This window comes from Microcaecilia unicolor, chromosome 2 (genome assembly GCF_901765095.1).
Source record: "Microcaecilia unicolor chromosome 2, aMicUni1.1, whole genome shotgun sequence".
NCBI lineage: Eukaryota > Metazoa > Chordata > Amphibia > Gymnophiona > Siphonopidae > Microcaecilia > Microcaecilia unicolor.
Window position 1 is genome coordinate 74,873,478 of NC_044032.1, and position 26,124 is coordinate 74,899,601.

The following is a 26,124-nucleotide window of genomic DNA, read 5'->3' on the forward strand; positions in this document are numbered from 1 at the left end:
AAATTGAGGTATCTACATCTCTAAGTACGTTGAAAAGCAAAGCGAAATAAGCACTCAACAACCTCTCTTTCGTTCAACCTCTATTTCAAACCCAAACCTCCATCCCCTGTACAGCATCTTTTCCTCATTTTGAAACTCTCCACCTTCCCTCGCCTGCTCCAATCTTCAAACTTACCTTTCACGCGCGCCCACCCACAGCTTTCCACTCCACGTCCCGCCCTCCTTCGACGTAATGTCGGCCGCGTCCCATCCTCCTATCGGAAACTGTTACCGGAAGTAACGTCAGGGGGGCGGGATACTGGAGTGGAGAGGAAAGCTGCGGGCGACTTCAAATTCGAGAATTGGAAGGTAAAATGTCTGTTAAGGAGGTTGGTAAGCTTGAGAATGATGGATAAACGGAGGACTGCAAATGGGGAGGAGATATGCTACGTAGGGGAGAACGAGGAAGGGATGGTATACCGCGGGGTCGCGTGTGAGAGTAGTTGAATGCGTGTGCCTTTGGGGCTCATTTTCAAAGTACTCAGAATTACAAAGTTACATAGTAACCTATGGAACTTGCTTAAGTTCTTTGAAAATATGCCTTGGTATCTCTGCTGAAATCGAACTTCGTCTCTTTGCATTTCTAAAGCTAAAATTTCCTGTTCCCTTGCAGATTGAAAATGTAGTTGACAATTTTATTTTATTTTGTTTTTGTTGTTCTACTGATAGATTTCAAAATGGATGAGAACGAAGTGTCCGATGTGGCTGCCACCATGGGTTTCTCCGGATTTGGTGTGTTCTATGTTTTTTTTTCCCTCGTAGAATAGTTCCACTTAGTGTTCCTGAAAGATATCTGTTCTGCTGGTTTTCTTTGTAAGATGAATTTATATATCGCTGTTTATAGAGCATGCTCATAGCAGATAACAAGAAAACATAGCATACAGATTTAATTACTTTAATAATTCTTGCGTAACAGTACAGCCCAGTTAACTCCTCAAAAGCTCCAGGTCTGAGCACCTAATTTAGGTGTCCTTTCATTAAGGTGCACTAAATGCTGCTGAGCCCGTTGTATACCTACAGGCTGCATGGCACTTAACACACACTAATTCATTACTGTGTACTAAATCCATTAGTGCACCTTAAAAGGACCCCTTGATCTGCTCTTTAGCTCAAAGTAGACAGTTCTGCCATTATAAAACTTAGACTGCTCTTCAAGCAGAGTTCTGCCAAAAAATAACATTTTGCACATCAATGTATAGCCATCTATCCCCCCTTCAGTCCATCCAGAACTCGGCCGCACGTCTTATCTTCCGCTTCAACCGATATACTCATATCACCCCTCTCCTCAAGTAACTTCACTGGCTTCCGATCAGATACCGCATAGAGTTCAAGCTTCTCCTACTCACCTACAAATGCACTCGATCTGCAGCCCCTCCTTATCTCTCTACTCTCATCTCCCCTTATGTCCCCACCCGTAACCTCCGCTCTCTTGACAAATCCCTCCTTTCAGTACCCTTCTCCACCACCGCCAACTCTAGGCTTCACCCTTTCTGCCTCGCTTCACCCCATGCTTGGAACAAACTCCCTGAGCCCATACGCCGGGCCCCCTCCCTACCCATCTTCAAATCATTGCTCAAATCCCACCTCTTCCATGTCGCCTTCGGCACCTAATCACTACACCTCCTCTCAGGAAATCTAAACTACCCCAACTTGACATTTCGTCCTTTAGATTGTAAGCTCTTCTGAGCAGGGACTGTCCTTATTTGTTAATTTGTACAGCGCTGCGTAACCCTAGTAGCGCTCTAGAAATGTTAAGTAGTAGTAGTAGTAGATGCCACTAATCATCCCTATTACTGTCATGTCCAAAATAAGAATCGTGCAAGTCTGTGTACCATAAGGCAGCATTCCTGGTCATCTTCAAAATCTACCATTGTGTTCCTCTTTTAACATCAAGTTGACTCATATATTGTTTACCCTCAGGCAGTTTCAAATACTTGAAGTGAGCCTCTGTTAGTCACCCTCAGTCGTGTCAGATACGCAAAGCAAATTTGAACTTTTTATTAGGTTGGAGTAGATTGGGGCAAAAGTCCTCCGCTGTGCTGCCACATTAGCTGAGTAATCTTGAAAGCAGAGGATATTTAAGCAATTTGAAGATAACATTTTCAAGGTCGTTATTAGGACGTCTGTGTGCCTGTTCTATATGTTAAGGTTCTAGTCAGCTGCATAGATTGCACTAACCAAGCTTAAAGAAATCCAGCTCCTTGTCTGCAGTTGCTTCCGAGATGCCTAACAGCCTGAGATTACTCTTCTCTTGAGCGACTTTCAGGGTTCTCTATTTTTATTTCCAGAATCACCATCTTGTTTATAATTGCTCCTGCATGCATATGTGCCCATCATACCTTATACACAATCCTCTAGATTGCCTGTATGTTGTAAAATCTCTAGGGTTTCCATCTTCTCTTGCACCAGTTCCAGTTTTGCTGCTGTTGGTTGTAAGCACTTGTCTAATGCCTGTTCTACTGCCGCTGTTATCTCTGCTGTAATTTTGACAGCCCAGGCCAAGCTGACTGAGGAGCCTGCCAGACTGCATAATCATCTTTTTTTTTTTTTATTATTTTTGTTTATGAATTTTTCATTTTACATTAGTCATAACATAAACATATAGTAATTCTGAAATATTCTCTTATAACATTAAATGAAGAAAACTAATTCAATATTTAGTCCACAAAATTATCCAAGAACAAGGAAAAATTTACATAGCATTAGTCAACAATTGAAAACAGAAGGCTCCCTCAATAAGCACAGCCGATGCATAGTATTACAATCAGGGATTTCTATTTTACTCTTTACTTGTAATAAATTCTAATAATTTTCCAGGTTCAAAAAAGATATAGGGCAAGATGCACTAAAGACTCGTTAAAGCCCTTTCCTTACCGATTCCCTGAGCGAATCAGTGAGGAATGGGCATGCATCAAGGAATAGGAATGCAAATGAGCTGCTCGTTGTAGCTCACTTGCATTCTCTATTCCGTCGTTAAACAGTCGGCTAGTCGAGCATGTGCAGTGTTATGCTGGCTGCTCTGCGCATGCCAAATACGCCTCCCTGTGCCGCTCGAAGACGCTGCGCTGCTCACCCCCTCCGATGCGGCTCAACAGAGGACAGTGCAGTTGAGGACGCCCAGCCAAAAAAAAAACGTCCATTTTGGCCGTCATTCCCCCTTGCAATAATAAAAACGTCTTTTTTGGTAGTGCTTCACTCAGCTGAGACCTGGAAATACCTAAGCCAATCACAACGCGTTCAGCCGAGCTAAACGCGCTGTGATTGGCTCAGAGACTTCCTGGTCTCTCAGCTGAGTGAAGCACTGCCAAAAAAAGACATTTTTATTATTGTATGGGGGGGGGGGGGGTGGTGGTGAGCAGGGAAAACTCTTCAGGGTTCAGCAGCAGGGTTAAAGACTGCGAGGGGGGGGGGAATGAAGTTTTTTTTAAAGTGGAGTGTTTTTTTGTTCCCCAATTTTTTTTTTTTGTTACTTTGGGCCAAGTTTTATCCTGCGCAGCCCCAACGAGAGAGGTACAGACTTCTCGTTAGATTTTCCAGTATTAAGGCAATCGGAAAAGGTTAGTGCATCTCATTACAGTATGGTTTCTTCACAATTTGCTCATCTGCATTCCGTTTTCGTTAGCTGCGACCGTCGTCGGAAAAAATCTTTAGTGCATGCCGGGGTTTACTACTTGCTCGTTAAGGTCTTGTTGCATCTGGCCCATAATTTGAAGAATTAAATAACACATCTACAGGGATACTTAAGCAAAAAAAGTTCCACCTAAGCTAAGCATTCTTGATTTTAATTGCAGAAATTCTTTCCTTCTTTTTTGGGTATCCCTCGATAGGTCCGGAAACATTTGAATTCTTGATCCTAGGAAATTATCATTTATATGGCAGAAATATAATTTAAATATATTATTACGATCAAGTTCAAGAGCAAACGTTACCAGCATAGTGGTCCTTTCAGTTACTATTTCCAATGAGTTTTCAAGAAATTCAATTAGGTTCAGATCAGGCTGGGAAGAATTCCTCACATTTCTTATACCAGTAATATACTGAATCCTTGTTATAGGTGGAAAATTATCAGAAGAAATATGCAAAACTTCCATAAGATATTTCTTAAACATTTCTATGCATAATAATCTTTGTCTCTGTCTTCTTGCTGGCACTCAGAATTGGCACAGCTCTTATCCAGACGCGATTCCCCGATTATTCTCTCAGATCGGTGGCATCAATAATAGCAGATAATAGGGGGGTATCAAGATAGGAGTCAGGAGCAGAATCCTTCAGCTTTGATTACCTGACATAGAGGTATATTTTCAAAGCACTTAGACTTACAAAGTTGCATAGTAACCTATGGAACTTTGTAAGTCTGCTTTGAAAATGAGCCCCGTCATGTCATGTGATCTGTATGCTTCTTTATGTACTATGTTTTAGGAGTTTGAATATTGATCATATATTTATACATTTTTTTTTAAAATTCATTTTATCATTTTTTAAAAACTTTATGCAAGTGAATACGGTTACAAGAACGGCAAAAAGTCAACCATCTTATTTATCATTTTGTCATACCACCCATATTACTAACCCTAAAGACTAAGATAAACCTACTCCATTGCCCCTGGTACAAAATAAGTACCTGAATGTATGTAAACCGCTTTGAATGTAGTTGCAAAAACCTCAGGCGCTATATCAAGTCCCATTTCCCTTTCCCATACCCACATCAAACCCTCCCCCGCCCCCCATTCCACCCACTCCCTCCCCTGGAGGACATCAACCATTCAAAATTCTGCTACGGGCAGTCGATGTTAAGATGTCCCAGAAGGAGGACCAACACTGGAAAAAATGGTCCCCTCGCTGTGAGGCCAAGTCCCGAACATCCTTACGCTCCATTGCGCTCAGGGAGATCATAAGGGACCGCCACTGTTGAATCGAAGAGCGGTCAGTGAGCAGCCAGACATTTAATATAATTTTTTTTCCCCATCATTACCGCCTGCCTTAAGAAGGCTATCATCCCCACCCTACGATGTACCCCTATGTGATAAACATCAAACAGCAATGCAGGGGAGGGTCGCCACTTAATCCTCCAGATCCTAGACACGTAGGTGCACAAGGATGTCCAAAATGCCAGGACTGGAGGGCAGAGCCAGAACATATGACCTAGATGGGCCCTGGATCCCGCATACCTTGGACAGTCATCACGGGGGCGCAGAGTAGCCCTGAAAGCCCTATGGTGAGACATACAGACGCATAATAAATTTATATTGTAGCTCCCTGATGTTAGCACTCCCAAAAGCCCCATAGCAAGTACGTAAGCAAGTTTGCAGTGTTTTATCCTGGATCTGGCACCCCAATTCCCCACACCAACTTTGCGCCAGGACTCCATAGCACATCTCAGGCAGTGCCTCTCATAGTTGATTATGAAAGTATTTTAAGGGGACCGATAATTGAGCTTCCAGGTCATATAGCTCTACTAGTTCCCATATTTTCAAGGACAGGGAGGCCCTTGACAGTGAAGCAATATAGTGACATAGCTGTAAATAGGGAAGGAAAGCCTGAGGAGTCAGATGTTTGCTTGTACACAAAGCCTGAAAGGTTTTACAGGTGCCATCCTTATTTAATACTTGGAAGAGATAAATGGTCCCCTCCTCCCTCCAACTGCGGAAAACCGCTGAGGTCCTACCCGCAGGGAAATCTGCATTCCCCTCGAATCTTTGAGGTAGTCTAATAGCGATGGGCCACCCTGCTCTGCATGCGCCTGATCTGTGAGAAATAATCATAGAAGAGTTGCATAACATCATTGGGATTAGTTTTCCTAGAGCCGTCCGGTGCCACTAACATAGGGATGAACGTTCAGGCTGACCACGCTTTCACTACTCGGGCAAGTAGTTTACCCGGACGATTACCAAACTTATGGAATTTGCAGCGACGAGAGAATAACTGTTTTTTCATACGTTCATGAATTTAATGCAGCTAAGGCGGCTTTCACGTTCTCAAAGTTAACCTCAGATGGATGTTTTAAATGGGCCTTTTTGGCTTGTTGCTAACGGTGTTCCATCAGGAGGATCCCCTGGGTGATTCTTCTGTTTCGCGCACACACATAGCTAATGATTTCACACTGCATCACTGCCTTTGATGCTTCCCTATGACCAGCATTAGTTTCCGCAAAGACTTCCCATTTTTGAATCAAAAAATCCTGAAGATCAGTGTCGTCCGAAAGATAAGATGGGAATCTCCAAGTTCTCATCGCCTCTACATCCGGGCCCAGCGATAAATCCACCCAGATAGGCGTATGATCTGAAATTGCCATAGGGCCCATGTCTGCTGACACAACCCATGAGAAGATCTAGGTAGCTAGTAGGATATAGTCAATACGAGACCAAGTCTGCTGGGCTCGAGACAGATGTGTATAGTCATGCTGCGTCGGGTATAATCGCCACAGGTCCACCAGGTCCAGGAGCCTGCAGAGGTAGGGCAAACCCCTGCCCTAGGTCAACGCACGCCATGCCCCAGGCGAGGAGTGGTCTAAAGTTGGGTCCAGAACCTGATTAAAGTCACCCACAACAATCCACCCGGCCGTGTCATATCTAAGTCCCAAATTGACAAATGTGTGAAAAAAACTAGCTTCATATACGTTAGGCCCATACACTGCTCATAGATAATATTCTTGACCCGTGTAGTTTAAATGTATTAAGACATCGCAACTCGGGTTAGATATTTGTCCATATGTTGTTAGCTACTCATGAGTCGAAAAATCTAGTTTCTAAGTTCCAGGAGACATGCGAAAAAGTCAAACTGCGGATGTGGCCCCGAGCAGCTGAAGTGACTCGCGTCTTCCACCGCTCACAGCATCACGTGACCCTCTTCATTTTATCATTTTATATTAACATGTTTTATTTATGAAATTGTGGTGTGTTTTTATATTCATTTATATTTCATTTTGTATTAATTTTTTAAAATATTTGTTCTAGTATTGATGTAGACTGTGGGCTGAATGTGGCCACATTGGGCATTCTTACAATAAATTTTGATAAAAGTTCTCAAAGCTTTTTATTTTTTTTTATTAAGAACTTGTCAAACACTGAAACCTATCTTAGTTCCAAAACAAACAAAAAGACATGAACAATCCAGACAAGAACCGTCAAATGCTGCAAAGCACAAGAACTGTTCCTCAAAATAAAATCTTCTGACAATAAAAAAAAATTGCTGAGGTATATATGTAGAAGTAAATCTCCTCTTTTTTTTGGGCTTTTCCTTATATTGTTCCCCCCCCCCCCCCCCCCCAACAAAAAAACCTTATATTCCAAAAAACCTCTGTAAACTCTCCATAGCTACCACATAAAAAAAAAAAAAAAATCAAGTTCTCCACCCAAATCTCCCACCCTGCTCCCAAAAAGGGGGGGGGGGGGGGAAACAACAGATTCAAGGGCCACCCACAGGGTAAACATAGATATGTATCCTTTAAGGTATAGCAACATCCAAAGGGTACTACATAACAAAATAAGTGTTGCCATACTGGCCAATCCAGGTCACAAGTACCTGGCAAGATCCCAGAACAATAAAACAGAATCTGTGGAGCTTATCCTAGAAATAAGCAGTGGATTTTCCCGTCCATCTTAATAATGTCTTATGTACTTTTTTTTAAAATTTATAGAAGTCTTTATTAAGCATTGTAAATACAGAACAAAACATACTCAGCTCTGCAAAATACAGGATTGAACAAGTGTTCCTAATGTAAAACAAAGTGTATATCATAAGAAAGCACAAGGACAAGTATCAATGCTATTATAAATACAAACTATACCTCAAGATTTTTCAGTTTTTGATGATAAACCCCCCTCCCCCTAACAACCCATCTCCCCAGACTCACCCAGTAGACCTTCCCCCAACTCCACATCCCTCACGCCCAATACACTCCCCTTCTAAAATCTCAAACACCCCCCTCCCCTATCCTTTCATCCAAACCAATCACCTTTTAATCAGAACACACATTCAAGAAGGGTCTCCAAACCACTTCCCATTTCCTTTTCACTGCTGTCAACCGCTCCATCTCACATATATATCGCACTTTAGAGATCCACCATATCACTGAGAGAACCAAAGAAGACTTCCAACACTTTGCCTAATTTATACGAGCCGCATGCAAGGCTCCCCTCACCAACAAACACTGACTCATCGTAAGCCCATCCGGCCTCTGCCCAAGTAAAAAGACTGCAGGATGCCACTGTGTAGATGTACTCACCCAAACCTGAAGACGAGACTGCACACCCTTCCAGTAGGCCCTCGCCTTGGAACAAGACCACCAAATATGCCCCATTGTCCCCAATCCCCCACACCCCCTCCAGCATCCATCTGACACCGTACCAAACATATGATACAATCTTGCTGGAGTAAGATACCACCGGTAAAAAACCTTAATGGCATTTTCCTTCATAGCCACTGCCAACGAAGACCTCAAAATCCCCTTTTCTAATTTCAACCAATCAGTGTCTGATAAAGTAAAATTCAACTCTTGTTCCCACTTCCTCCGATGCAAGAGATAAGGCTTGAGACGTGTCACCAGGTACCCATATAAAAAGGTTATCACCCCCCCGCGTACTCGGAGAGTCCACACACAACTCCTCTAAAGGAAGAACATCCCGACTCAAACACACTCTATAGGCGGGGCCCTGCATGAAGTGTTTCAATTGCAAGTAAGTATAATGATCGCTAGGTCGAAGCTTATAATCCTCCACTAGTGTCTCAAAAGAGACAAAGTTCTCTCTCATGTGTAGCTGCCCCCACATATCCAATCCAGATGCCGCCTGTCGCGTGCTCGAGGACCTTGGCATACTGTCAGGCTTCTTCCCCGGGAGCACTGGGTTCGTGAGCCCATGGGCCACTACCGTGGAGCGGCAGTGGCAGGCAAGATCACCTCCAAGGTAGAGATGAGACAAAACTGGACCGGAACCCCGGACTGGAGTTCTACACCGGAATACACGGAACTGGAACGCACCGGACGGGTGCGCACTGGAGTGGAGCCCGCTGGACTGGAACACACTGGAGGGCCCCACAGGACTGGAACATACAGGAGTGAAACCCGCTGGACTGGAACACACTGGACCTAGGCTTCACCTACGCTTGACCACCTTTCCCCGAGGGTTGAGCCCTCAGGTTCTGGCACTTGCAAGCAGGAACAGCAGGAATGAAGATCCAGGAGTGCCCCCTTGGACCTAGGCGCAGGCAAGGCCGACAGGCAGGGACTGTCCGGGTTCTGGCAGTCGGCAGGTTTAAACACAATGACTAGTAAACTGTACCTAGACTAATAGAAATGCTATACCCAGGCAAACCAGTCATACACAAGAAACATACACAGAGCACACTCAGGAGACTTGAAAGCTATACACCAGCTAACAACAAAGCTGTGCCCAAGCTAACAAGTCATGCACTGGAAACAAACACAGAGCACTAGCAAAGCTATACACAGGCTAACAAGCCACACGGTGCCTAAGCTGGCTAGTCTAAACAAACACAGAGCACTAGCAAAGCTATACACAGGCTAACAAGCTACACGGTGCCTAAGCTGGCTAGTCTAAACAAACACAGAGCACTAGCAAAGCTATACACAGGCTAACAAGCCACACGGTGTCTAAGCTGGCTAGTCTAAACAAACACAGAGCACTAGCAAAGCTATACACAGGCTAACAAGCCACACGGTGCCTAAGCTGGCTAGTCAAACATAGAAACTCACACAGAGCAAACACTGAAACAGTGTACAGAGCACTCTATACACCAGGGCCATAAATGAAATGCAAAGGCCAGGGCTGTAGTCTCTAAGTGATTAATAAAGCCCTTCCACACCAGAGGCACAGCTGCAGCAATCACCTTGCATCCAAACAGAGGCTTGACACACAGAGAAGTCAGCCCAGCGGGAGCCATCTTGGATACTGGCATAGAGGAGTCGGCGGCAGCCATCTTGGAAAAGGCATAGCCCACACAGGTGAGGTTCAGTAGGGCAATCAGCACACAGAGCCAGAGAGAAACTAAGACAGAGACAGACACAGACACAGAGACAAGCAGAAGCCAGCACAGCCACTGACTCCCAGAAACGGGGTAAGTCTGAGGGTGGTCACGGCCACAGACGTAACACCGCCCAACGGTGAAAAGGCTATTCCCCACACCTGGCCCAAACAAAGGATTATCCACAATTGGCGCCAGCCCAGACACATGGGGCTGCCTTTCCGGGAATAAAAGATCCCAATAATAAAAAGTGGCCTGCACTGTAGGCGGAAATCGCTCAACCTGTCCTCTATGTTTACCTGAAAGCCACATTAAATGCCCCAACCAATGAGTGCCCACCAAAGATTGCTCAATATGCACCTACAATTTGTGATTTTCTCTCCGAAACCACTCAACAGCTGATCTAGATTGCGCAGCACAATAATACCAGAACAGGTTGGGTACCCCCAATCCCCCAGCATGCTTACTCTTACATAACAAAGCAAGCGGCAAACGTGGTCGCTTCTGATTCCAAATAAAACAAATCAAACTGTCCTGTAAGCTAGACAGAAACGAACTAGACAAACGCAAGGGAAGCACCTGAAACAAATACAGTATGCGAGGCAAAATATTCATTTTAATCGCAGCAATCTGCCTAAACCAGGAGAGACCCATGGACGCCCATCTATCCAAATCTCCTTGAATCGCCTTCTGAACAGCCGGATAATTAACAGCAAACAACTCTGACAGGTTCCCAGGAATCTGAACCCCCAGATAGCGAAGATCTCTAATGGACCATGTAAAAGCAAAAAAAGTCTTCAACGCCTCCATCAACCCAGACGGCACCCCCACAGCCATCCCAAAAGACTTACTCGCATTCAACTTATAGCCAGATACCCTTGAATACGCCGCTATCTCCATGAAATTAGGAAGAGAAACTAATGGTTGAGTTAAGGACAGGAGGACATCGTCTGCAAATAATGCGATTTTATGTTCCTTTCCTCCCACCCTTACCCCGGAAATGTCAACATTTTCTCGAATAGCTGTCGCCAAAGGCTTCATCGCCAGAGCAAATAAAAGAGGAGACAACGGACATCCCTGTCTGGTACCTCGCCCCAAAGAAAAAACCCCCGAGTGACCCCCATTTACTCTCACACAAGCCTTTGGCAAAGAATAGAACGCTTGAATCCATGACCTATAAAACAGACCCACCCCAAATCAATTCAAAACCTTATCCAAAAATCCCCAATGGACCCTATCAAAAGCCTTTTCGGCATCCAGTTCTAGCAACACCACAGGCAAATCTTTCAACTGAGATACATAAAGTAAGTCCAAAGTTCTGCGAATATTATCCATTGCCTGTTGCTGTGCTACAAAACCGACCTGATCTGGATGAATTAAATTAGGAAGCACATTACCCAAACGGTTCGCAAGCACCTTAGCCAATATTTTAACATCAGTATTTAGAATAGAAATAGGGCGATATGATGCACAATCAGTTTTATTTTTGTCTGGTTTTGGAATTACCGCCAACCAGTCCTCCATTATAGACTGGGGAAAAGGTGCACCATCCCTCACAGAATTAATAATCAACGTCAAATAAGGTGCCAACTCCCCCACAAAATTCTTAAAAAACTCATTCGTAAATCCATCCAAACCAGGCACCTTACCTGTCGGCAATGCCTTAATAACCTGCATCACCTCTTCCACCATCACTGGAGCTTCCAATTCCCTTCGCTGTAAGTCAAACAATACTGACAAACCCCGAGCAGCTAAATAGTTGTCAATTTCCCCAGTCTGTACAGCAGCATCCTCCTTATACAGAGTCTCATAAAATTGGGCAAAATGTTCCCGAATCCAAGCCAAGATATGTAACACAGCTACTCTTTCATCACGCACTCTCACGATATTTTATTTGTTACATTTGTACCCCGCGCTTACCCACTCATGGCAGGCTCAATGCGGCTTACATGGGGCAATGGAGGGTTAAGTGACTTGCCCAGAGTCACAAGGAGCTGCCTGTGCCTGAAATGGGAATTGAACTCAGTTCCTCAGTTCCCCAGGACCAAAGTCCACCACCCTAACCACTAGGCCACTTCTCGCCTATCTGCTCTCATCTTTCTTAATTTGGTAGCCAACAAACGCCTAGGTTTATTAGTACATTCATAGTGAACTTGCTTCAAACGTGCATTCACAAATTGCAAACTCTCATCATGCAGCGCAGCCAACTCCAACCGCACCGCCTGGAGTTTCAAAAAGAGACACAGAGCCAGAGGCCCTATACCTGTCCTCCAGAGCACCTAATCGCTCCATACACTGGGCCAAACGCACTTTGTGAACCCTAGATCGCTGACCTGCACACTTAATAAAATAACCTCTCCATACTGTTGTAAAGGCATCCCACACTGTACCCAATGTCGGTCCCGACTCCAAATTAATAGCGAAATACTCTTTTAAGACAGGAAGAAAATTAGTAACAATATCCGGGTCTTGTAACAAACAATTATTGAATGTCCATCTTTGGTCTCTCACCTCCTCCCGCAAAGAGGAAATGATTGCCCAGACCAGAGCATGATCTGAAATAGTAGGGTGGCCTCTGACAGAGTTTTATCAAAGAAAACATAGTCTAACCTGGAATGAGATAGATGCACATGGGAATAAAAGGTATAGTCCCGACCCCTAGGGTGTCCAAATCTCCACACATCATAAAGACCCATAGCATCCACAAAGTTCCCCAAAGCTTTAGAGATTCTATAGTCAGTCGAAGCAGGAGGAGCAGATCTATCTATCCCAGGCTGCATAGTAGCATTAATATCTCCAGCCACCAGCACTTTACCCCAAGCAAAATTCTGCAACTCCCTCTGGAGGCGCACAAAAAAAAACGCTCTTGCTGCTCATTTGGGGCATAAACACTAGCCAAAGTGTACTTCTCCTGCTCCAACATAACATGTAAAAAAAGATAGCGACCCTCAGTGTCTCTCTTTAAATGCACAAGCTGTACCTGGACATCCTTGTGAAACAAAATAGCCACCACTCTTTTCTTAGCCCCCTTTGCATCAGAAGCATAATACACAGTCGGGTACTGCGGAAAAGATAATAAACCCTCATGTTTTTTTAGAAAATGAGTTTTCTGCAGAAAAACCAGATGTGGATGTATCAAACGTAACTCACTAAGCAATGAATGCCTTTTGAATGGAGAATTCAGACCCTTTACATTACAAGTGAAAACCTTATAGCCAGCCATCTGACATTCTCTGTCCAGAACACGTGAATGGTGAAAGGAACCTACTTTCCCCTAGTCCCCAAGAAACCAGACTCCCCCCAGCCCCCCTCCACCGGCCCCCTCTCCCCCCCCCCACATTCCCTCCCCCTCTCATCCACCCACCAAACAGTGCCATACAACACCGAATGGGGAATCAGAAGGAAAACGACCCCACGGGCCGTTTTCAACCCCACACCCTTACCCCACCTTCATATATCACAATCAAACTATAATTCACCCCTTACATTCCATCAACCTTAAACACACATGGCAGCTCAAACAAGAATAAATCTCCATACAGAGATCATATTATTTCAATATAAAGCAATCCCAGCAGCAACCAAACCAGTCCAGGCTACAGCTGCTTAAGTCTGAGTCCCATGTCTCTTTGCTGTCTTTGCCACTCTCTTCCACTTCTGAAGCCGGGCTTTCGTAGAGGAGGCCATCCCCACTGGCAGGGCCTCAGTCAGGGTCAAACCAGCCTCATGAAGACACTTCCATCGACATCGAAACTGCTCCCTTTAAGTTCAAAACACCCAGCAAAAGGAAAAGCCCAACGATAGGCTATTTTTTCTTTAACCAGGATCTCAAGTACTGGTTTCATAGCTCGCCTCTGATTCAGTGTAAACAGAGAGAGATCCTGATATATCGAAACACGTGCCTCGTTATACTCCAGAGCAGGAGTCTGACGAGCCTTCTGCCACAGCTGATCTTTACACGCATACATAGAAATCTCACAAATATATCTCTCGGTCTATTGTCTTTAGATTTGCCCAACGCTCTATGGGCTCTTTCGATCCCCACTGCTCCAGCATCAAAACTCTCTCCCATAAGCTGCTCACACAATGCGCGCACTACAGCCGGAACATCCTCCATTCTCTGGGACGCCTCGAAACTGAAGGTTCTGCCTGCGATCCCGATTCTCGAGGTCATCCAACTTATATTGAAGTTCCTCTGCCTGCTCATCCAACTTGGCTAAACGCAAATCCACCGCCTCGCTCTTCTCCGCCTGCTCGTCCACTCACTCCTCTAATGCTTCCATCCTGCCCCCCAACTCCCGCAGTTCGAAGCTTAGCGCATCCACGTGCTCCAGGATTTCTTCTTTAGAGGCTTGAATTTCAGCTCTGATCGACTCTAGGCACTTAGATCCTGCGGGAGATTTTTCTGAGGAACAGGGTCGCTCCGCATGAGAAGAAGCCGAGTCCGAATCAGACGATCTCCATAGCGCAGGAGAAGCATGGCAAGATAAGCCCCGCACCGTCTGCCTCGTGGAAGGATGTTCGCTCTGCCGAAGTGGCACAAAACATTTCTTGCTCATCTTGTGCAGAAACACACACCGAGTCTCTGCAACCCGTTTCAGGATGAAGGAAATTACCACGAATGGTGCTGTAAAAAAGGTAGGGAAGCGCGGGAACTAAAGGATTAAGCGGCCATTCATGACGTCACTTCATCTCGGCTTATGTACTTTTTTTTTTAAGGAAATTATCCAAACCTTTTTTTACACCTTTCTAAGCTAACTGCTATTGCCACATTCTCACATTTTATTTTTGTTATAGAATTTTACTCAAGGGCCCCAGGCTTTTTCCCATTTATACAAGGGCTTATGCACAGTAGTCAGCCATTCTGTTGTACAGATATGCTGTAATCTGACCAACTATATCAGAATGGTGAGTGCTCCACCCGCTTCCAACATCTAGCTATCACGAACTTAGCTGCAGTGAAACAGTGCCGTAAAAGTGCAGCTTGTGGTTTTGTAATATCATGAAATGGATCTATTCAATAGATAAATCTCAGGATCCCAAGATATCTTCATACCTGCCCAGATGTGAATCTTGTACTGTAGGTACTTCCAGAAATGTTGCACCTTACGACACATCAACCAAATATGGTCTGTTTTTCGCCTTTTGCCACAGTTTCTTCAAAATGTAAGAAGATTTATGAGAAACTAACGATTAAGCCTTACTGGAACCAACTACCAATAATATAAAACTTTAGCACTAATTTCCTGCAAGTTAGCAGGTCTTGACACCTTGCATAAGGCAGATTCAATGAGTTATATTTTATGTATAAATCTTTATTGACCTGACAAAAGAGCAAAACATTTCAATAAATTAGATTTTAAAGTATTACTCTTGTGTGGCATACTCACTTTCTGCTCAACTGCCTTTGCTGGTTACCTGAGTTAGTACATCCTTGGGGGGGGGGGGGGGGGTGTTGAACAACCCTTAGATTGAACTCACAGCTAGGCTTTGGGAGAAATATCAGTCTGGACTGCTTATCTAGAAATGCCATACTAATAATGTGCCAGTTAGGTTTATTTAGTAGGGAATTCAACCGAGGTTTATATATAGAGTTTATAACAGATTGCAATGGAGTGGAACAACTAGTTGCAGGAGGTACTATGGTCTCTTTTGAAGAGCTTTGAGAAAAACATGGGCTCCCCCAATATGGATTATCTATATTGGTTGAAGGTCTGATGCTACTTTTCTTGGAGATAGTCCTGCATAACCTTGGGTTGATAAGATGACATTTGAGGTCTTGTATAAGTCTTGGAAGAATACAGGTGTGATCTCCAGAATATCCTAATGCTCGTTTTACAAAGGAACTGTCCCATATTTTAGTGTGGGAAAAAGATTTAACACTAGTTTTGGGTAGGGTTGGTCCTATCATTAGGTGGACTAGGGGTATGCTTAGGGTGGCAGACTTCTGAGGTTGGATTGTGACCCTTCTGTAATTGAAGCAGTCAGCAGTCATGTCCTTCAAACCCATAATCTGCCCTCATCCTGCCTTTCCCCTCCCTTCATCCTGTTTACTTTCCTATTAGCAATAGGACATGGCTGGATCCAGTCTCAGCACTGCAGGCTCATGGTTCTTCTCTCCTTGTGTCTGTCTTGCTGCCTCTGACCTGGCACCTGGCAGAACTCTCTGCACATCACACTACAAGTCCCCATTCCTGCTCATGGTTGTCCTGAGTATTGCCTGAGGAGGGAGAGGACCTCACCTGGGGCTGCCGTGAGAAGAGTTATCTAGTTGGACAGGGAGGGGTGAGGGAGAAGATGAGCATGGGGGAAGGGAAGAAAAGGGGAAGTGTTGGCTATCTGGGGCAGTAGGGAGAGGAAAGGGAGATGATGGTCATCTGGATAGGGGTGGATAGAGAGAAAATGTTGAACAACTGGGTGGGGAGGTATGTCTTTGAACTGCTCCTGGGTGGAGGTGCACTGTTGAAGGTTCAGCAGAGTGTTGGATAGCTTTGGTCTAGCATTGGTTTTGGGGGTGGGAGGGAGGCTTAGAAGGTGATTTCTAGATTGGCAGAAAGGGAAGGAAGGAATGCTGGTGAGCAAATGTCTGTTACACATGAAAATATTGGGTCATTTGTTGCTGTGTTTTGGCACAATTCAGGTAAAAGAAATGGAATGGAACGTTTGTTTAATGGATATGCTCTATAAGTTGAATAACAACTTGAAATAAAAATTAAAAAACAACCTTTTGATTCCAAGATGGCGCTGTGAATGGACGCACCTGTGTTTGCTCCTGGAGGCTGCTGTGTTTGTGAGTTTCCCTCTGTGCCTCTGTAGCCTCGTCAACGATGCGGAAGCGGAGGGGGAAGGTAAAGGAATATCCCTTGGTTCCTGTGACCTCCTCGACGATGAAACAAACAACCCTGCAATTTCCCAGGCAGCAACCGGGTCCTCAGGGAACTTCGACCCCCTCTGCAGCTCTTGGCCCTTCGGAGTCGATCGAGAGTGGAAACGGGGCTTCCCTGAGCCCTGTGGAGCGAATTGCACTCCCCAGCCTGGAAGAGAGTTGCTGGCTGTTCAAACAGAGACAGACGCCGAAGTGGCTCAGCTGGTCCTGTCTGAGGGTGTGACTGCAGCAACGGAGATAGATTCTGAACTTCGGAAAACATTACTACAACAGGCTTCAAAGGTATTGCCTCAAGCTATTGTTTCCAAGTTAGCTCGTGCTGATAGTCTATCTCCCCCTGTGGCTAGTGGAGTGATTAGACCAGCAATTGTGACGCTTGAGTCACTATGGGATATGGTTTACAATATCCAAACCTCTATGCAAACTACTTTAAAGCAGAATTCTTCTGATATTGAAGTTCTTTCTGAGGCTGCCCTGCTTCAAGCACAAGTGACTGCACAGCAAACCCAGAAATTGGAACGTGGATATCAAAATTCAAGAAATGGGATCTATAGAAACAGCTTTGGTTAAAGACAATAATTTCCTACATAAACGACTTGAATACCTGGAAAATCAGACTAAAAGACTTAACCTTAGGTTTCTTAATTTTCCCAAATCGCCGTTAATTTCTCCTCTGGAGATGGTTAAAAATATTTGGTGAACATCCTAGGAATGGACAAGGACTCCCTCCCTCCCATTACACGGGCTTATTACATCGGGAGTACTGGAGTGGTGGTAGGAACCCCCCCCCCCCCCCGTAATAGGGGAAGGAATGAATCTTACCTCATTCCTAGAAAGCTCATTAGAAATAGTTACTCAGAGGTTAACTCTGCTTGTCACTTTTGCATTAGAGCCTGATAGGAATGCCGTACTACGGCTTTCGTTGAGACACTTAGAAAATCTGTTTTTGGGCTCAAAGGTCCGTATCTTTCCAGATCTCTCACGGCCTACACAGATGAGACGAAGGGCCTTTTTGGAACTTCACCCCAGGGTGGTGGCATTGGGAGCAAATTTTGTCTTGCGATTTCCTTGTTTTTGTAATGTGATGTTTGAGGGTAAACATTTTCAGTTTGTAGACCCAAAACAGTTGAAAGAGTTTATTGATGCAAGAGTTGATGTGAATATAGTAAACCTTCCCTAATTAGCAGGCTGGGGTCTGAACCAGAGGAAGCATCTATTGATCATTAATTTTTGTATTTTTTTTTTTTGATTTCCTTAATCTTGGAATCAAATTTCTTTAACTTGTGGACAAACGGGCTTTAAAGATATATACTTATCATTTTTGTTTCCTAATGTTAAATAATGCCGATTGCATATTCACTTTAAGTGGTGATATATTGGAAAATTTAAATAAATAATAATAATAATAAAAAAAACCAACCTTTTTAATATGTTAAGTGTATAAGTATTGGGACAAACCAAAGTTCTGTCAAGCTCATTATCATGTTTCCAACAGTGGCCAGTCCCGGTCACAGTACTTGGTAAGATCTTAAGAGAGTAAACAGATTTTTATGTTGCTTATCCCAGGAATAAGCAGTGGATTTTCTCAAGTCCATCTTAATAACATTTTTAGGAACTTGTCCAAACCTTTTAAATCCTGCTAAGCTAACTGCTTTTAGCACATCATCTGGTAATGAATTCCAGAGCTTAATTACACACTGACCCCCCGATTCTATATAGTGCGACTTGAGTTGCGTGTGTGCAAATCCGGTCGTATTCAGGATTTGCGCACACAACTTAATTAGCTTCACAAGCCAATCAGTGCCAATAATTGAACTTAAGCAATTATTGACTCTAATTGGCATTAATTTGAATTTAGGCACACAAATGTCTAAGCATATTCTGTAAAGTGATGTGTGTAAATTCTGAAACGTGAATCAGTAAAGGGGGCAGAGTCATGGGCATTCCTAGAATTTATGTACACTGTTATAGAATAATATGCCCATTCCGCATGTAATTTAGGCATCAGCATTTACACCCTGTTTTCATTGTTATAAATGACTGCGACTAAATATAGTCATAGAAAACTGATGTTGGGCATATTCTATAAACTACGTCTTGATTTAGGCATATTCTATAAACCACTCCTAAATATAGGCGCAGCTTATAGAATACACCTAGGCATATTTTTTTTCAGCACCAATTTTTTAGGCCTGATATATAAAATCTAGCCCTGAGTGAAGAATATGTTTTAATGTACTATTTAATAACTTCATTGTGTGTCCTACTTTGGAAAGAGTAAATGATTCCACTTCACTCAGGATTTTATAGATCTTATATCTCCCTTCAGCCATCTCTTCTCTAAACTGAAGAGCCCTAGCCTCTTTAGCATTTCCTCATAGAGAAGTCATCCCATCCCTTTTATCATTTTAGTCACCCTTCTCTGTATCTTTTCTAATTCACCTATATCTTTTTTTGAGATGCAGTGACCAGAATTGCACACAATATTAGAGGTGCAGTTGTACCATGGAGTGATCCAAAATATATAAGCCATCAGTCCAATTATACGATTTTCCGAAAGATCTGAGAAGCTGGCACTGTCACAATAATATCAAGTGTTTTGGTTTTTTTTGTCAATGAGAATGATTAATCTAGATATTATTGCTTAGTAGCTTTTTCATAATTTGTGTTTATGGATTATGCTCCTACTTTCAGTGTAAGCCGCATTGATCCGTTCATGGTTATCACAGCATACAAGTATTGAATGTAATAATCTGTTTTGTTTTCCGTTTCTTTCCTAACATTCCATTTGCTTTCTTAGCAGCTACTGCTGCACACTGAGCAGAAGTTTCAACATATCAACAAGAATGACACCTAGATTATTTTCGTGGGTGGTGATGCCTAATGTGGAACCTTGCATCATGTAGCTGTAGTTTGGGTTCTTCATCCTGCTTTTTACTTGTTCACATTATCTCTCTATATAAAAGGCAACACCAACGTTCTATGAAGCCTCCAGCCGGAAGTGTGAAGGGGGAGAGATATCCGGTTTCCCCATGAGTGTCTGCCCCGCCCTCTCTGTAACACAAACAGTCAGTGAAGGAAAACAGCAGAGCAGGAAATCAAATCGCTGGCTCTGTAACAGTGAAGGACTGAGTGGGGAGGGGAGAGAGGCCAGAGGGCAGGGACACACACACTCCCACATGCACACAGAAGAAAACATTGCTAGCCCCCGTTTCATTTGCATCAGAAACGGGGCTTTTTTACTAGTAAGGAATATTTAAGAGTTTGGCTAATGTGTGTGATGGAATATTTTTAATTTTGATTTTGATTCACCTTGAAGCAAACTGTTGGTGACAAAGCAGATTATATATGCAAAATTTAAGTAAAACCTCAAGGAGAAAGGCAGAAAGGAAAAAGACAATGGACTGATAAAGCAGATTAGCCAATAGGAAAATTTCTTACTTCTGATACATGTTTTGAGCACTGATATTGCTGGACAATATCAAAGCCTGAAGCTTTGGAGAGAGTGGTGTTTAGCAAGTCCAGTTAGCCCTTCCTGGGTTTCAGAAAAGAACATAACAGTAAATTAAAATCTTTCAGTACAAACAACAGAGTGGAGAAATGGGCACAATAAAAGTAAACTTAAAAACAAGTAAGAGAAATATATATTAATGAGAACAACAGGACATACATGAAGAATGCACAGAGGCAAGATCTTTCTTGCCCTTTCAATGAGTTGCTGGTGGCAATCTGCCAGCAACAATGGAACTAAATCTGCCTAGAGAGACTGACATCACAGAAAATGGAGCTCTGTCGGTGGAGCTTTGGTCTCTGCTTTGGAGAAAATCCCATTTTTCTTCCAGGACTCCATGAATGTTATAAAGGGGAGGGGACAGTATCTGTATTATCCAGTTAAAGGGTCTGATTTCCAGGGCTGGTGCAAGGGTATTAGGCACCTTTAGCTTTGAACCCTTTCCCAATTGTGTTTTGTGCCCTTAAAGCCTCCCCTCTTGATAATTAAACTCAACAATCATACAGTCATAATTACCCCACAATCACCCATCTCAGAAAAGTAGTGTAAAAATGCATAGACGGACATTGCACAAGTATTTAACTTTTGTTTTATGTCTACATACCTATTGAAAGCAATTTCCAAAAACCATTCACCTTGGTAGATGAATTATTTGAAAATTACCCTTCCTGTGAATGCTGGTGGTTCTTTGAGTTGCATACCTGTCAGGATCTTTTGCTTTGCAGCTGCTTTGGAGTAGTAGCCTAGTGGTTAGTGCAGCGGACTTTGATCCTGGGGAACTGGGTTCAATTCCCACTGCAGTGCCTTGTGACTGTGGGCAAGTCACTTAACCCTCCATTGCCCTAGGTACAAAATAAGTACTATATATGTAAACTGCTTTGAATGTAGTTGTGAAATACCACAGAAAGGCAGAATATGAAGTCCCATTTCCCGTTCCCTTTTTGCTCCCCCCCCCCCCCTCCCCGAAGCTACTGCCCTCTGTGGCTGCCTAGTTTGCTTAATGTTTAAGCCAGTCCTTCTGATTTACTGTTGTCATGGTGTGAAGGAGGGAGTTTTAGTGAATTGTCTTCATGGTTAGGTAGAGAGCCAAGAAAGAAATCTGAATTTCTTCAGGCTATACAAAATCAGTGACAGAAATAAAACTTCTTGCTCATTTGAGGATTTTTTCAAACTTATTCTGGGAGTTATTTACTAATGTTTAGCATGTGCTATCTGCTGCAGGGCCCATGAGAATAAAATGGACCCTGTGGTGGTTAGTGAATGTGTGCTGATGCTATTATTAAATTACCTCCTCGGGTTTTAATTACTAGACCCTATTTCCAACTCAAAAGTGGTGATTTTGCAGACATACATTAATGGCCATTGGTAGATTAAACATTATTTAACAGCTTAACAAGTTTTGTCTGCATCTGTTTTTGGTAATTATTTTAGGAAAGAAAGCACGAACATTTGATTTGGAAGCAATGTTTGAACAAACACGCAGAAGTGCTGTAGAAAGAAGTAGAAAAACTCTAGGTAAGTATTGTATTTTTTCAACAGATTCAAACTATCAAAACATTTAACATAAACTTTGTAGACCAAACTTAGAATAATCACTAAGTAGCTTTTGTTCTGAGCATTTGTTGATGTTGGTGTTCTTCTTTTGTATTAATTTCAATAATAAAAGAAACATAGTTACATAGTACATAAACCAATCAAGGAAATTATTTGAGGTATAGTACTTTAATCAGCTTAAAGGAACCACCCCAGAATTATGATAATTATCCACAGTTTTAGTCCCTGTTAATGGGATGTTTCTCATCTCTTCCTGAATGGGTTTATTTTGTGCATGCCATGACAAATGAATATTATAGGTCATGGATTTGACATACTTTCTTTCTGTGGTACAAACAAAGCAGTTTACATTTATTTATATACAGATACTTTATTTATTCCTAGAGGGTTCACAATCTGGGTTTTTGTGTCTGGGGCAATGGAGGGTTGCTAGATGTACATATTGCCATACTGGGAAAGACCAAAGGTCCACCAAGCCCAGCATCCTGTTTCCAACAGCGGCCAATCCAGGTCACAAATACCTGGCAAGATCCCAGAAAAGTACAAAATATTTTATACTGCTTATCTCAGAAATAGTGGATTTTCCCCAAGTCTATTTAATAATGGTCTATGGACTTTTCCTTTAGGAAGCCATCCAAACCTTTTTAAAACTCCGCTAAGCTAACCACATTTACCACATTCTCTGGCAATGAATTCCAGAGTTTAATTACATGTTGAGTGAAGAAAACTTTTCTCTGATTCGTTTTAAATTTTCATCGCATGCCCCCTAGTCCTAGTATTTTTGGAAAGTGTGAACAGACGCTTCACATCTACCCGTTCAACACCACTCATTATTTTATAGACCTCTATCATATCTCCCCTCGGCTGCCTTTTCTCCAAGCTGAAGAGCCCTAGCCGCTTTAGCCTTTCCTCATAGAGAAGTTGTCCCATGCCCTTTATCATTTTCGTTGCCCTTCTCTGCACCTTTTCTAATTCCACTATATCCATAGGCGCCCCGTATAAGAGGCTTGGGGAGGCTAAGCCTCCCCAGCCCAATCGTGGACCGGACTTCCCTGCTGCCGTCACAAGCGCAGCGCTTTTGCGAGGCAGCTCTGGCTCTCCCTCCTTCCTTCCTTGGTTCCCGCTCTGGCTCCCCGATCAGCAGCCCCCCCCCCCCCGCGTGTTTTAACCTTTACTCTCCGACGTGGCAGCGATGTCAATCAATGAAGAACGCACAACAGACTCGTTTCCAGCTTCTCTCTTCACACAGTGTCCCGCCTTCAGCGTCAGCGATGATGCATTTCCTGTTCCCGCGAGGGCGGGACACTGTGTGAAGAGAGAAGCTGGAAGCGAGTCTGTTGTACGTTCTTCATTGATTGACATCGCTGCCACGTCGGAGAGTAAAGGTTAAAACGCGGGGGGGGGGGGGCTGCTGATCGGGGAGCCAGAGCGGGAACCAAGGAAGGAAGGAGGGAGAGCCAGAGCTGCCTCGCAAAAACGCTGCAGCCTGCCACATGTAGGGGGAGGGCAGGGGAGAGGAGAATTGTTGACCATGTATGGATGCAGGGCAGGGAGAGAGAAGAAATCACTGGACAGGAGGGGAGAGGGCAGAGCAGGGAGAGAATTGCTGACATGGATGGAGGGGAGGGCAGGGAAGAGAGGAGAATTGCTGGGCATAGATCGAGGGGACAGGGGAGAGAGGAAATTATCTGGAGATAGATGGAGGAGAGGGCAGGGGAGAACGGAGAGTTCCTGGACATGGATGGATGGATGGAGGGGAGGGCAAGGGAGAGAGGAGAATTCTGGACATGGATGGATGAATGGGGACAGGGGAGAGAGGAAATTTTCTGGAGATGGATGGAGGAGAGGGCAGGGGAGAACGGAGAGTTCCTGGACATGGATGGATGGATGGAGGGGAGGGCAAGGGAGAGAGGAGAATTCTGGACATGGATGGATGAATGGGGACAGGGGAGAGAGGAAATTTGCAGGATATGGGTGGATGGATGGAGGAGAGGGAAGGGGAGAATGGAGAGTTGTTGGACATGGATGGATGGAGGGGAGGGACGTCAGGAAGGAGATGCACATGGATGGAGGGGAGGAAAGAGAGGAGAAATGCTGGACATGGATGGAGTGGAGGGCAGGGCAGGGAAGAGAGGAGAAATGTTGGACAAGGATGGGGGGGAAGGAAAGATAAAGGAAGGAGATGCACACGGATGGAGTGGAAGGGAGAGAGGAGAAATGCTGGACATGGATGGAGGGGAGAGAAGACAAAGGTTGTAGATGCACATGGATGGAGGGGAGGGGAGTGAGGAGAAATGCTTTATATGGATGGAGGGGAAATTGCTGAATTTAAAGGCTGGATTGGAACACTTTGAGGGCAGATGTTGAAACTGGAGAAAGGATAGGGTGGTAGACGGGACGCATAAGGACACAGAAAGATGGTGGACATGGTGAGAGAAAAAAATATCAGATGGAAAGAAGACACTGGGACCAAAGCTAATAGAAAAACTAAATGCTCTGACAGCAAAGGTAGAAAACATTTTTTTATTCAAAATTTATTAATTGGAATATGTCAGCTTTTGGAAATGTACATATGTGATATTTTGCATGTAAGTTTCAGTGTTTCTAGTATTGCTGCATGCTGAGTCCGACTTCTTGTATTTTGCCTTCATATCTGTTAAGCCATGTGTTTTTCATGTGTGATCAAGATGCAGTATTCTGCTAGCGTGAAGTATTTGCAGCCCTTTTTGTTTTATTTTGGTTTCACTAGGTTGTGTACTGGTGTTTTAGAGCCCGGTGTAATTATAGTGCTGCCTTTCCACACATAAAGGTTGTAGCTCGTCCTGTCCTTGGAATTAGTGCTGTTATGGTTTGGTAAGGCTATGAGTGTGTTTTGCACAAGTTTGTATATAGTGTTTTGCAGTGGAGAGATTGTGTGTTGGCCTTACTGAGGTGGCACCAAAACACCAGAAAGGGTGTACAGCGTAAATCATGACACACTACCTCTTGAAGGATCTACATATGGTCGTTAATAAAAGGAGCTCATTGTGAACACTAGCCACCCTAAAAGGGTGTTTTTTGGCTCTACACGTATCATGATATTATGATCCCTTGTTTCATATTGTTGACGGTCTGCATGTTCCGTATGGTGGTATATTGGTGTATTAGGGTCTTCCCAGTGTAATATTTATGGTACAGTAAGATTCTGAGTGTGTTTTTGCACAAAGTTGTGCATAGTGTTTTGCAGTTGAGCGATTGTGTTTAGTATATGCTTTGAGCAACCACTTTATTCTTTGACATATGATACATATCTAATATCTAAATTTAATAAAAGTTATTAACTGTGACTTTTATTTTTACTTATTTTTTTTCTGTGTGTTGTCAAACACTTATGGAGGTAAGCTCCGCCCCTGGCCCACCCCTAACCCCGCCCCCTTTAGCCTCCCCAAACAGTTGGGCCACCGACCGCCTATGACTATATATTTTTTGAGATGCGGCGACCAGAATTGAACACAATATTCGAGGTGCGGTCACACCATGGAGCGATACAAAGGCATTATAACATCCTCATTTTTGTTTTCCATTCCTTTCCTAATAATACCTAACATTCTGTTTGCTTTCTTAGCCGCAGCAGCACACTGAGCAGAAGGTTTCAAGGTATCATCAACGACGACACCTAGATCCCTTTCTTGGTCTGTGACTCCTAACGTGGAACCTTGCATCACGTAACTATAATTCGGGTTCTTCTTTCCCACATGAATCACTTTGCACTTGCTGACATTAAACGTCATCTGCCGTTTAGACGCTCAGTCTCCCAGTCTCGTAAGGTCCTCTTGTAATTTTTCACAATCCTCCCGCGATTTAATGACTTTGAATAACCTTGTGTCATGAACAAATTTAATTACCTCATTAGTTACTCCCATCTATAGGTCATTTATAAATATATTAAAAAGCAGCTGTCCCAACACAGACCCCTGGGGAACCCCACTAACTACCCTTCTCCATTGAGAATACTGACCATTTAACCCTACTCTTTGTTTTCTATCTTTTAACCAGTTTTAAATCCACAGTAGGACACTACCTCCTATCCCATGACTCTGCAACTTCCTCTGGAGTCCCTCATGAGGTATCCTGTCAAACGCCTTCTGAAAATCCAGATACAGAACATCAACCG

General features: G+C 43.6%; 1 protein-coding gene across 2 annotated transcripts in view; it reads left to right on the forward strand.

Moving 5' to 3' along the window:
• Nucleotides 1–276: 276 nt before the first annotated feature.
• WDR70 (WD repeat domain 70) overlaps nucleotides 277–26,124 on the forward strand; it is a 596,086-nt gene continuing 570,238 nt past the window's right edge. Inside the window, exons 1-3 of one of the 2 annotated variants that reach the window (XM_030193048.1) lie at nucleotides 277–348; nucleotides 709–771; nucleotides 21,849–21,932. In XM_030193048.1, coding sequence (XP_030048908.1) covers nucleotides 717–771; nucleotides 21,849–21,932 — 139 coding nt within the window. In that variant the 5' untranslated portion in view covers nucleotides 277–348; nucleotides 709–716. The other variant, XM_030193049.1, reaches the window with a different exon arrangement.